A 12,960-nucleotide genomic window follows, 5' to 3' on the forward strand; every position below is an offset into this window, starting at 1 on the left:
AATCCCAGATCCTCACCTCAAGGATTTATGATTTACACAAGATAACTGAGGAGCAAAGCACCTTCCTTAGACCTTTTCCTAACTTTGAAAACACACCGCTGTTGACATCTTGTCATGTTTGTTGAAATTAAATACATTTCTTGTTCTAAAAAAAAAAAAAAAAAATGATGATGATTACGCATTCAACTGTTAACATTCCCAAATATTAGCAATCAATGATGTGTCCTAATTTATTTCACACCCATTCACAAATCAAACTAAACGGTGTAACTGCATGTGTTGGTTCCTTTATTCTGTTTCTAGTTTTTCTTTTTAAGGTTGAAACCTCGCTACATCATCTACCACAAAACTTGCATTTTTAAAGGAATAAAAACATAAGCTGTAAAGAAATTCAGAGTTTAAACTTTTAAGTGCCTTTAAAAAAACAACAGTAGAGGAACAGCAATACTGCATTAACCATCAACAGGAGGTGACAAGAACTCAAACCCTTAGTCATCATAATCAGTTATAATCCCGTTACTAATTATTTTTAATCATTCCTAGATTCTTGGTAAAAATAACCACATACAGACTGAATTCAAATTTAATAGTAATTGGAAAAAATTGTTTTATTAGTCTGATTAATTACATCATATCAGGTGTAAACCTGCATGCACTTCATAGATTGATAAACTCTGGCAAAGTGCAGTCTATACCAAAAGACAGCTGTTGTAGCTTAACATTACAAAAAGGTGTATAAAAGCTCATTCTGGTAAAAAGACTACCTTTTTCCACTGGTTAATTAAAAAAATCTATAGAAATACCATAATTCTTAATTCTAGGACAATCACATCATGGGGTGCTTATGTATATCTCACAGTTTTTAGAGCTTGAATCAGGATTAAGGCTCATTGCTTAAAGGTTGGTGCGTTTGTAACAGAGTTCTTCTGCTCTAAGAAAGAAAGAAAGAATAAAAAAGTATGAAGGGTGGCATTTCTCCTCCCGAAGATTAAAAAAAACAAAAAAAAAAAACTTGTAAACAGAAGACCATAATTTGACATCAAAGTCTAAAAGGAAAACAAACAAGAAAAACAATTACGGTTTGTCTGAATGTATCCAACAAGAGAAAGCCAACAGCCCTGATCACACATGAAGGCTGAAACTCCTCAATAGCTATTGTTTCCATGCTCACATAGTTTTCCCTGGTCCGCCCCACATCCACTTCCTGTGAGTAAGCCTGTACAAGCACACTACTGTGTTAATATAATACAACTAAACCCTGGTGTCCCCATTGCTTCCAAAATATGGTGGATTAAATGATCACATAGCAGACAAACATCAATACAAGGCTTAATAACAGGTGGGACACCATGAGGTGTAGTACCGTCATCTCCAACCATTGGGAATTCAAAAATACTTTCTGACAGCACATTTTGGTCACAAAAAAGAAAAACCCAGCTGCAGCAACAACTAATAGAAAATGTAGCTGTAAATGCTAATTAATGTGACATATTTAGTTAAAGGTATTTAGTGTAGCAACAACTTCAGGCCTGTGAGTCCAAAGAAACATTTAACACCCTTCTGTGTTAAAAAAAAAAAAGAAAAAAGCAGGTTCATGAGGTTGGGACTCGGTCCCTAAAACCTTCTTGATGAAAAAAAAAACAGTTTTTCAAATAAAACAACGAAACACAAATCCAAATCTCTACATTCTTAGAATCAGAGAGAACTTTCATGTTCTGTGCGTACAAGTAGCTGAATATAAAACTTTTACTGTACATTTGAAGCGACTTTCTGGCTGAATGTACAGTAAAGTCTGAGGCAAGCTCCACTTTTCCTTTAGGAATCTGTGGGTTTATCCGAGCAGGACCCTCTGGAGGCGGTCTGCAGGCACGCTGTTCTCTTCCTCAGACTCTGCGTCGCTCTGAGGGTTGGAGTTGCAGGGGGACGTACACTCAGGAGAGCACAGGTAGTGCATGAGCGGCAGTCGGTACTTCCCACAGAAATCGACAAACTTTATCTGGCGCACGCATGAATCAAAGTAAACACCTGGAGAAAGATGACAAAGTCAAATATGTGATATCAAAGCACATTATGCATCAAAGCTTTCTGTAGCTTGAGTCGGCAATCATTCTTTTACTAACAGACTACAGTTTTCTGCAGTTTTTGTAGGTTTCTCATGGATAAAGTTTTAACATTTATCTGCTTGAATTGTAGGCGGGTCTCAAGTGTAGGTGCCACACATTATAAACTAAAGCAATTCTGAAGTCTGGATAAAATAAGCCTTCTTCATTAAGATCTATATCTCCAATAGGAAACAGTTTATAATCACTCAAAGCAAAAATAAACATAATATCAGTGAAAATGATTTGCTAGCATTTTAGATCCATTTATATAGCACCTCAGGTCCAGTTCAACCTAAAGTAAACGGTAAAGAGTCCAGATGATTGGGTAAAAGGACTTTTGATGCTCTAAAAGTCAATTATTTTTTCTTTTTTAATTAGCAAGTAAAAAAAATGTAATACTGATGAGGGAAATGTTACATTTCTGGCAAATCAAAGATTGATTTAAATGTACATTTTATATGCCTTAGTAATGGTCACCACATTCACTAAGTTTAAATATTTGATTATTGCTATTTAGGAAACAGAAGACAGGAAACAAAATCAACAAAAATATTTTTTTCCAAACTTAGTTCAATGGTTTCTGATATTACTTCTAAACTAGGGAAATTCCAGAATTTTAAAACCTCAGGTAGGAGCTCTGTTGGTAATAACTCGATCCACACATCTCATTAACTCTGATTAAGATGAGTAAAAAGCCTTAGAATAATTTTCATCTTACATTGCATTAGCTTAGATGTTAAACTAGTGCAATCATGCAGAGATTTATTTCTCTTAGCCAGTCTTCTAAATAGGAGTGGACATAAAAAACTTGACATTAAACTTTGACAAATGAGTCTGGATGAGGACCCTAAATGATTAAGGAGGCCAAAGGAGGGGTAAAAATAACATTTCTACAGCTCAAACTTTGAGAATTGCAATAGAGCGCCATCTTGTGGTAACCATGTCTACATAACTAGATACCTACTAGTTGTTTAAGAGGCATGTCTGCAAACCCCTTCCTTTCAGTTAGTATAGAGAGTGTGATAAATTTCTACTAATTGAAAGCTTATGATGAAAACAAATTAAACAAACGATAAACAGAAGATTACAATTTTTTATCTTTTAAGTCTTACCTGCACATTTGGGATTGGGGCACTTGCTGGCAAGGTCCAAATAGCGCACAAGATTTGAAGGCATGTCGCATGGGGAATAAGGGATATTTCTGCTTTTAACGGTACGTCCTGCCAGTTCCAGCAGTGAAGGAGGGTCGTAAATCATCTCTTTGACGAAGCGCACAACCAGTGGGTTGCCTCTAAGACTGAGCTCCTCCAGGTCCACCAGGCTGAGGATCTCCCTTGGCAGATAGGTGAGCAGGTTGTTGTGGAGACTTAAAGATCGCAGAGAGTGGAGCCTGAAAAACAAAAAAACACACAAAAAAAACCCCAGAGAGGCATGATATTTAATTTGTGAAGTCTGTCCACTGCAACAGGTATATAATCAGATAAAGCAGTCCCTGACAGCAGATGAGGGGGAAGCTGTTAGGATGCTCTATAGTACCTGGCGAGCTGAGGAGGCACACTTTGGATGCGGTTGTCACATAGAACCAGGTAGGTGAGGTAGGGCAGGTGTGCCAGTTCAGGAGGAATGTCTGAGATGAGGTTTCCACCCAAATACAACATCTCCAAACTAAAAAAGAAAACCAGAAAAAGATTTTAAAAAAAATTCACAAGCACCAGCTCATTAATCACTGCAGAAAGGGAGCAAATTGGTTTTGTCTTAAAACACTAAACTATTTATAGAGTTTAATGCAAAGGTTTATTTTTTTTAACAAAATTTATGAAAAAAACTAATATATTTTAATAAGAACTTTAGCACAAAATAGTAAGTAGTAAAACTTTATAGACAACAAACTGACATTAAATTTAAATTGCATTAACATTCCACCAGGGGGAGCCAAAGGTGGATGAATCTATACTTCATCCACCTTGTTCTATAGGATAAAAAAAAGGGGAAAAAAAGAACATCTCCTATTTAGTGGTCTTCAGGGGTGGTTTCAACAAGTTATAAAAACTAAATATGTGAGGAAAAAATAAAGAAAACAGGAGATATTTCAGCTACAGTGAGCAAAGTGTTCAACTTCATGATTATGAAGAAGTCATCTGAAACTGTCCTTAGTAAAGGTACCACACTGTCGAGTCTACATGCATCATATTGCAGATTTGCTTTGACTGAACTGGCAATAAGGTGTTTCATCCTTTCTTGATAATTAGTTCATCTTTCTGAAGTAAACAGATTAACAGCATTGGTCAAATCAGGATCGGCATGTTACTGCATTCTCCTCTAAAGGGAATGGTTTAGCTTTTGCCAGTAATTTTAGTAAACGTAGGTCTTCTGTACAGAAAATAAATCCAACAGCCATTTAATTGGAAATAATTACCCATTTGTGTTAATATGACACTATCTGGTAAGTTACTGGATGTATAGAATACATGGGGATGTAATTAGTAGAGAAATATAGATGACTAGTCAGCAAAATTAGATGGCCAGACCATCTGCCTGCTGGAACTGATGAGACAGCATGTGTTAGTGAGGAGGCCATTATGCTGTCCTGGTGGCAAAGCAGCGAACAAGCAGTGTTCTGTCACAGCACAGAGACATTCAGGGTCTGCTTGCTGCCCGAAACGAAGCAGAAACACAAATGATCCCATTAGTTTGAACAGTAGTTGGCTTTGCTGCAGCATAAGGATCCTTAAACCTTTAGATACAAGCTTTAAACAGGCTTATATAAACATTTCAAACAAGGAATAAAGATAAGAGTTTCATTGTAAACCCATAATTTATCAAAGAACTCTACAGTAGTTCAAAATATCAAGGAGACGTCTTTTTTTTAATTAATTTATTTATTTTTTTTATATAAAAATAGAAAGAAAACTCACATTTGTTATTAAAAAGGTCTGTTTATCTACAACCTTTTAAAACCGCTTCCAAAAAATGACTGGAAACAATAATCAAAAAGACAAATCCACTGTCATTTTATATGCCTGATGTTTCTCCTCCAAACATTACGTGGGAAAAAAAAAATTATGAAGCATTAATCAGAATCTAGAGTGGAGACTGATCTTTTTACAGACTGAGAAGAGGACAGAAAGTAAAATCATTTAGAATAAAGTCAAAGAGGAAGCCAAGAGATGACCCATGATATCTGAAAGAGAATGGTTCTTTATATGACCTGCTGAGATAACTTCAGCAGATAAGTAGATAACAGGAAGGTAGAGCACAGTGCAGCCAATGACTTGGTGTAACATGATAGGGAGTTTCCACCGTCTGTGCTGCAACATTTTGGATTTTAAAATGCAAAAACTGGAGTAAGGCTGCACACAAATGTGCTAAATACATCCCTATTGCAGGGTCGGCATGTGCAGTATGCATTTTTGCAAGGGGTGCAGATAATTGGTGGCCAAAGTATTTAAAAAGTTATGAACTTGTAAATGACATCTTAATGTAACACAGTTGGACTGTGGATCATAGCAACATCTCTATTGCAAAATTTGCCATTATTGTCTGCTTAATGCATCTGCAGCAAGAAAAACTTTAATCAGATTTAGATTTTTTTTATGTCAAGGGGATTGTTTTACCATGTAAACCTAAAATGGACAACATACCAGCACAGTATTTAGACCCTATTTCTATTTCCTGAAGGTAAAACATCCCATATGCTGAATAAGAGAAGCTAACTCAATCACTGTGACGGCCTATGTGAACCATATCTACACAGAAGAGGGAATCTGCAGCATTGGAAGACTTAGCATGAACCTGGATAAGAACCCACAGTCTATACTTCAGGGTCAAAAGTTAGCTTATATAACTTGATTGTTGAGTAGATATACGAGGGCAAAAACCATAGCGTCAGAAATACAAACGGTTTAAACAGATAGAGACACCTGGAATATAATATATATAAAGAAGATGACAAGGTTCTGATTAGAGGTAAACTCGCACTCATGAACCTCAACATATCTGATAAAGTACTTTGAGATGTATGAAGCTTATTTTAAAAATCAATTAAGAGTATCGTCCTAACTGAATCGTGTAATGACTAATGACCCCATGCAGATTGTTCATGCCAACTAAGATTGCAAATGAAACCAGGAAGTCCCTTTCATAAACTGTTAAACCAGGGTGAGAAAATGATTGCATGAAAAGAACCACGGGTGCAGTCCTCCAGCAATCTGCTTGTGTTGCATATGAACACTTTAATTATTACCATTTCTTTTTAATGGTCCACATGCATCTAGTCTCATGGTGACACCCTGGAACACTGCCCATTGGTCCACATAAAAAAAAAAATAAAATAAGCGCAACGGGTGACTCAGCATTAATCGATAACAGTGTGACTTTATCGGCTACCAGCTTTATTAAAGAGGTCAGGCTGACATGAGAGACGCCAGGACCAGTGTGAGGAAAATTGGTTTACAGCACTTTTAATGACACAGCTTTAATAATAGATGAGTCAAAGTAAATGTAGGGGAGCAAATCAGAACAACACATTCAACTACTCTTTGTACTTTTGTCTTTTACCAAATAACATCCGCACTGCAGATTGTAAGAATCTGTTCTGTCATGTAGGCATTTTATTTAAGAGGATTTGAAAAACAACTATTTAACTTTTAGTTTACTTATTGGGATTTTTTCCAGTTCCACATCAGTTTAGATGTTTTGCTACTTAAAAAAAGAAGCTAACAATATCTGCCATTCATTAAAATCTATCATGAAGGGCAGCTCTAATGGAAATATTTAGTCTCTAAAGTGCTGTGTATCTGCTGGTAGAGCTAGTGGTTAATGCACAGCAGATGAACAGAGATGTGGAGCTGACTAAGCTCTATGACCCCAATACACTCAATTACACTACGCATGAATGGGCTTTCCCAACCCACCAGCAGTTGTTTGCAAGGGTTAAAGGTCAAAAAAAAAAAAAAAAAAAAAGGAAATCCACCCCTATCCAATCAGGAGTAGGGGTTGACTGAAATTATCAGCCTTTGATAAATAAGCCAATAATTTTGGTCCTGGCACAAAACTTCACTATTCTTTTTAAATGGGCATATCTCTGGGCACAGCACTAGTGTAACTATGCACAACATGCCATCTTCTCTGTCACAAAACAACAGGCAGATCACAGAATAGTGTGAGAACTTCTATATAAAAAAAAAAAACATTTTAACAACGTCATAATTTTGTTAAAGTTAAAAACTAGAAGTTATTTTAGATTAAAAAATAGATAAATATATATATTTTGTGCTTCATAGCAAGGCATTCAAATATCTAGGTCTTTCGTTAGCAACAGTTCCCAAAGATAAATAATTTAAAAATGTTTGTCCCAATAATTATTGGCCTTAACCCTTTATAGGGCCAGTTACCGTTTTGGATCCCTGCTATACCCATTAAAAATGGACTCCCCCTGTCCCTCAGTGAGGTCTAGAAGCACAAGATCTATATCTAGCCATTCAGCAAAGATACTGCTACATGGCTGTACATCTTATTTTGGTATTTGACCACTTAGCCCTTGAATGATATATATTGAAAAAAAGTTAACAAGTCAAGAAAAAAGCTAAAAACCTCATTCAAAAGTTAAAAAGTAAAGTTAAAAAGTTAATAAACCTAGTTGACAATTATATTTAGGTTTTTTTATACAAAAAAAAAAAAATGAAAGTAACAGAATAGGCATTAATGCTTCTAAGGTTATGTTGTACCAAAAAATTGGTTTCTTTCACTTTCAGAGTGTTTTTCATGAATTTCTTAAAGAAGTACTTTTGTTATTTTTCTTAATATATTTGAGCAAGTTGGTGTTTCTTGTTAATACATTGACATTAATTTTTGCCATCAAAATATACATATTTTTTGAATGTCACAAAAGGTAGTAAGGTCTTGTCCTGAATTCCAATAACACTATTGGCTTGAAATTTAGAATTTTAAAGTATTTCACCGAGTGCCCTATAAAAGGTTAATAACTGTTTATATATCAGAAAACAGAGTGTAATTACAAGGCCAAGAGGCAGCACATGGTTCATTCACACACACACACCCCCATGTAAGCGGTTAATGTTTAGCTAAATAAATTATCTAAACTCAGTGTTTCTGGATGCAACTGCTAATCAATATTTTGTCCTTTGACGTTTTCCTTGTGGGTTACGTAGTTAAACTCTGTAAGAAAATGGCCCCAGCAAGGTCTGGAATACCACATCTATGCTTTTAACTTTAGTCCAATAGTGTATCACAAGCAGGTCTGGCTAATAAATCAGACGGCAGCAGCTGATCAAGATTGCTGCTGCCCGGGTAATGACTGATACTCAGAAAGGTAGAGCACTGCCCAAATGCTAAAGCCCTAACACTGCCTCTTGCAGACAGCGAACTGAACAGGATAAGGAAAAACTACATGCTTTTACTTCCTCACATATGCCTTTGATTGAGAGTAAATCTCCTAAAGAAGTAACATAGTTGATTAAATGACAATGTTTAAATCAAACTCAAAGGAAATTAAGTTGATGAAAATCCAACTCTTGCACATAAAAATCAGAAATAGAAAAAAATCTGTATTTTAAGGGGAAAAATGCCAAGCAGATACTGCAACAACGAGAAGCATCGGCTCAACTTTATCAGCTCTTTAGCTCTGATTCAGCTAAATACGGTGTATTTGTCTCTCTTCCTCATTTGTTCTTGCATCCCTCTGCAACCGTAAGCATTTTTAAGCAATGCAATTAATCTTTGTCGTGATAATGTCATCAAACTCCATTAAAACAGCTTAATATAAGTTACAAGTAAAATGAAAGTTCATAGCATTTTGAATTAAATCAACCAACAATTATAGCACCAAAATAGTTCTTTGCAGTATGAGTACTGCAGATTTTAAAATTAACAATTACAACTACTACAAATACAGATATGAATGTAATCTTAAAATTATTTATTCATATTTCTTCTGAATTGTATAATGACTATAATCCATAATGGTTATGTTTCTATTCTTAATTTTTCTAACACTCATTTCCAATATTTTCTTTGAATTATAAGAGGTCTGAAAAATTTTGAACATTGAAAATGTATATTTTTCCAGGTGTTTATACACACACACACACCCACACATATGTGTGTTTGTATATAGAGAAGACTTAAAAATGCCCATTGAGCAAATGTAAAAAAAAAAAGATTGAGATTTAAAGTGGGCTTAATCATAAGGGGGTCTCTTTAATCACTGATGTGTTTTTTTTTCCAAAGTATACAATCATAAAATAAATACACACCGTTTTTGTGTTTTTTAATGATAAACTCTCACTTCCAAACCATTGTGCAAGTGTATCCAAGTGCAATTAAAATATTACGTTTTTTAATGTCTTTAAACTTTAGAACATATGTTCAGTTAAATGTGGATTTCTTGAGAAAATCACCAGAACAGGAGAATTTCCGAAACTACTTCCTAGCAAGTCACAATCAGGGCTAATGGTCACCATAGCAACAGCACGTCCAGTGCGTAGAGCTGTTAATCTACGACCACTGTGGATTCTGGCAAGAAAGCAAGTTTACTGTTTAAACACAGCGTTACAACCAATTGGAAAAAAAAAATTACATAATAGAGTTTACAAAAAGAAAAAAAAGTTGAGGCAAGGGGCCAGGTTGGGTTAGTTGTTACCTACCTGGTCAGATGTTCTATTTCAGCTGGGATATTCTTCAGCCTGTTTCCACCGATTGAAAGCGACTGCAGCCGCAACAGTTTGGTACACTGGAGCGGGATCTCCTCGAAGCGGTTCCCGCTAAAGTTCAACACTTCCAGCTGCAGGGACCCGAACTCCTTTGGTAGCGAGGACTCATCCAGGCGGTTGTTCTTGGCTAGAAGAGTTTTAAGCTTGGTTAGCCTGGTGATGCCTTCACAGATGGCTGTCAGCGCGTTGTTGCTAATGTCCAAGAACTCCAGATTGTAGAACAGGCTAATGGACGAAGGCAGCGAGGATAGCCGGTTGTAGTTGAGGAAAAGTTGTCTGGTGTCTCTCTTTCTGTCCTCGCTTACATTACCAGCGTTAAAAGTAGTCAAACTCAAACGCGAAAAGTCAAGCACACAGTCTCTCAATGCTGCTGCTCCTTCAGGGCTCTCCATTTTGCCTGTTTTTTCTTGTTATTTTCACTCTGTCCCGAGCTCCTACCTAAAGCCTTCCCGCAAAGCTACAGTTAGCGCGTTAAGTTTTGTGCTTTACAAAACGAAAAAGGCATCTTCTTGGAAACATGGGTTAACACAATCAGCTAGCTTGTGCAGCCAACATGTAAATACTCTAACTGTAATGCAATACTGCCTTTCATTCACTGAAGTTTCACTTCCACGTCTCAAGATTGGCTGACAGCTGACATAAGCCCCGCCCACTTGAGTAGTGATTGGTTACTCTTCCTAGCTGTCATACCTCAAACTGTAATGGTATAGATCCACAGACCTAGCACTTTTATCGCATAGTTAGGGATCATTTAAAGCAAAGCAGAATCAATCCAGGCTGTGATGCAACTGTGATAAGTTTTTTTTTTTGTTTTTTTTTCTTCCGGTGTTGTAACATAAGAACAATGCTGGTCAATGATCCGTCACTCCTGTGTGCAAACCCACCAGTCCTTATGCAACTCCCTTCTCCTGTTGCATTATGCAATACTCAGCAGGTATAATCTATAAAGGATAAACTTGCAAAATATCATTCAATCCGCGAAGAGTTCAAATAAATTACTCACAGAGGTAAAAATAAATGCAAAAAATCTGAATAATCAGCACAGTTACATTGTTTTATATGAAATCTTGATATCTTCTCAGAATGAGGAAAGTAATAGGCATACTTTATCGTGTGAATTAGTGAAAAAGATATTGAAAACCTTCAATACCAAACAGTAATGACATCTGTTTTGATTAAATACAAGACCAGCATACAGTCATCACATAAAATATGAATAATCCAGACTTTACATTAAATGTAACATTTAACTATAATGTTCTTTTCTGTAAAAAAAAAAATATATATATATATATATATTCTAGTATATAAATGTTGTATTACAGTCATGTCCAGGGTAGGATTTTCTCCAGACATAAAAGTTTGTCTTATCTGAATAGACCACACTCTTCTACGTTTGCTATCCCAAAAGGTTTGGATGCATTTGATATCTGTCAAATGATGCATGATAACTGTTGGAATATATATATATATTTTGGATATTGAGTGTACAGGGATTTGGTTTTCTGCCATGTGGGGCATTTCTGTCTTATTAAAACAAAGAACATTCCTCCACATGTTTGCATTATTCCCCACATTGCTTATGGCAAACTGAAAACAGATTTTATTCTGGCATTCTTTAAAAAAAAAGAAAATCTTTCTGCTGCTCTATTAAAGTCCAATTGGTGGTGGAACAGACAAAAACAGGACAAGCTGATAAGCTTTTTTGGAGTGGCAAAAGAGGACACACTATGGGGCCACAGGATGGGGACCTCTGGTTTAAATAGTGACCACATTTTGGTATGTGGCCAGACCTTAGAAACTTAAATCATGTGTTTGTTTTTTTTTATCAATGTTCTAATCAACCATAAAGCTGTTTAATAATGTTCTCTTAGAAACCTCAGAGTCCTGTACATTCACAAATTTTCCGTTATGGACAGGTGGACATTTTTGTTACTTCTGAAAATTATTGACAACCCGATTTTATTCAGGGGAATCAGAAAAAGAGGGTAAAAACAAATGTCTCATATTTTCTATAATGTTTTACCTTATGAAATCCCTTTGCTTTGCATGGTGCACTGCTACTGTATGTGTTGGTGTGTCACAAAAAATATTGAAACCTTAATACATTACATACATAAAGCTTTTTAGTCAATTCTTCACTATTGTTCTTCCTTCTTACCTATCTAAGGATGAACTATTTGCCAGATCTAAGAGATGACCTCAAATCAAAGAGAGGAAGCTCAGCTGTGGTGTAAGGGCTTTATTGGCATACATTCCTTACAATTTGCACTGTGAAATAGAAAGATGTAGCTCCCATCTAATGATGCAACATTCACACAATCATTTTCAGACAATGAGTAACAAAACACTGGTTTACTGCTAAACTTTAACAGTAACCTCTGTTCTTTTTTAGAGGCTGATAACGTTTGCAGGTCTAAGGCACTGATTAGAATGGGTCAAAACCCCAATTTAGGTACAAAGAAACACGTTACTTAAAGCCAAATACTTGAAGGTCCACAACACACAGATACACTCACCCACATGCACACATTTTTATTTGCACCCAGATAACTAGTATGTCTATGCTACTTCAGCTGAGGCTAGTCCTTCTGTTAGTGATTTTGAAAAACAGGTATAGCGTTGTTGCTGGGTCCAGAGTAGTGTTTTACCTGGATAATTTTGTACATCGTTCATTAAAAAAAAACTTCATCAAGACTTTGGTTTCATTTTCCCCCATGTAACACTAAGACCAAGTGCCCCCTTTAGGTGCAGCTGGTCTCGGAAAAGTCAGACAGCATAAAGACAAAAAGAAACAGGTCCAAACATCACATGGTAATAAGGTGGGTTCCAACACAAACCAATAACACACTGTACACAGAAAAGAATTATTTTTTTTTGCAACTAAACTATGATTTAAAGCATTAAGTCAAACATAATTCTGATTTGCATGAAACTAAGCTCAGAAGAAACAAAGACAAAGAGAAAGAAAGAAGTGCAACGGTTGTAGCAGTGGCCTATTGCTGCAGTTCTATGGCAACAAAAAAATGAAATACAAGTAGCTTTACCTTGTTAAACACACTTAAACCAGTTACTCTCTTGTTGACAAGCTTAAGTTCCTAACCTTACCACTTTCTAAAGCACTCGTG

At 36.0% G+C, this 12,960-nt stretch overlaps 1 protein-coding gene and 1 long non-coding RNA gene across 2 annotated transcripts in view; one reads left to right on the plus strand and one right to left on the minus strand.

Moving 5' to 3' along the window:
- The window catches only part of LOC107092053, a 258,975-nt gene that overhangs the window by 166,498 nt on the left and 79,517 nt on the right, over positions 1-12,960 (plus strand). The gene's annotated exons all lie outside the window — the stretch shown is intronic.
- On the minus strand, positions 347-10,422 carry lrrc58 (leucine rich repeat containing 58). Its single transcript, XM_015386332.1, has 4 exons — positions 9,767-10,422; positions 3,639-3,767; positions 3,215-3,492; positions 347-2,025 (listed from the first exon to the last, which is right to left on the minus strand). Exons 1-4 carry the CDS (start codon positions 10,222-10,224, stop codon positions 1,832-1,834), a joined length of 1,059 nt encoding a protein of 352 aa, XP_015241818.1. The 5' UTR covers positions 10,225-10,422; the 3' UTR covers positions 347-1,831.

The sequence above is a fragment of the Cyprinodon variegatus genome, unplaced genomic scaffold (genome assembly GCF_000732505.1).
Source record: "Cyprinodon variegatus isolate N-32 unplaced genomic scaffold, C_variegatus-1.0 Scaffold364, whole genome shotgun sequence".
Taxonomy (NCBI): domain Eukaryota; kingdom Metazoa; phylum Chordata; class Actinopteri; order Cyprinodontiformes; family Cyprinodontidae; genus Cyprinodon; species Cyprinodon variegatus.

What these genes read in the sequence shown, in the direction of transcription:
- lrrc58 (XM_015386332.1), bottom strand. Translation starts at nt 10,224, where the DNA reads ATGGAGAGCCCTGAAGGAGCAGCAGCATTGAGAGACTGTGTGCTTGAC. An exon ending in GTGCCTCCTCAGCTCGCCAG is followed by an intron (nt 3,493 to 3,638) that starts GTACTATAGAGC and finishes TTTGTTTTTCAG; the next exon opens with GCTCCACTCTCTGCGATCTT. An exon ending in CCCCAATCCCAAATGTGCAG is followed by an intron (nt 2,026 to 3,214) that starts GTAAGACTTAAA and finishes ATCTTTCTCCAG; the next exon opens with GTGTTTACTTTGATTCATGC.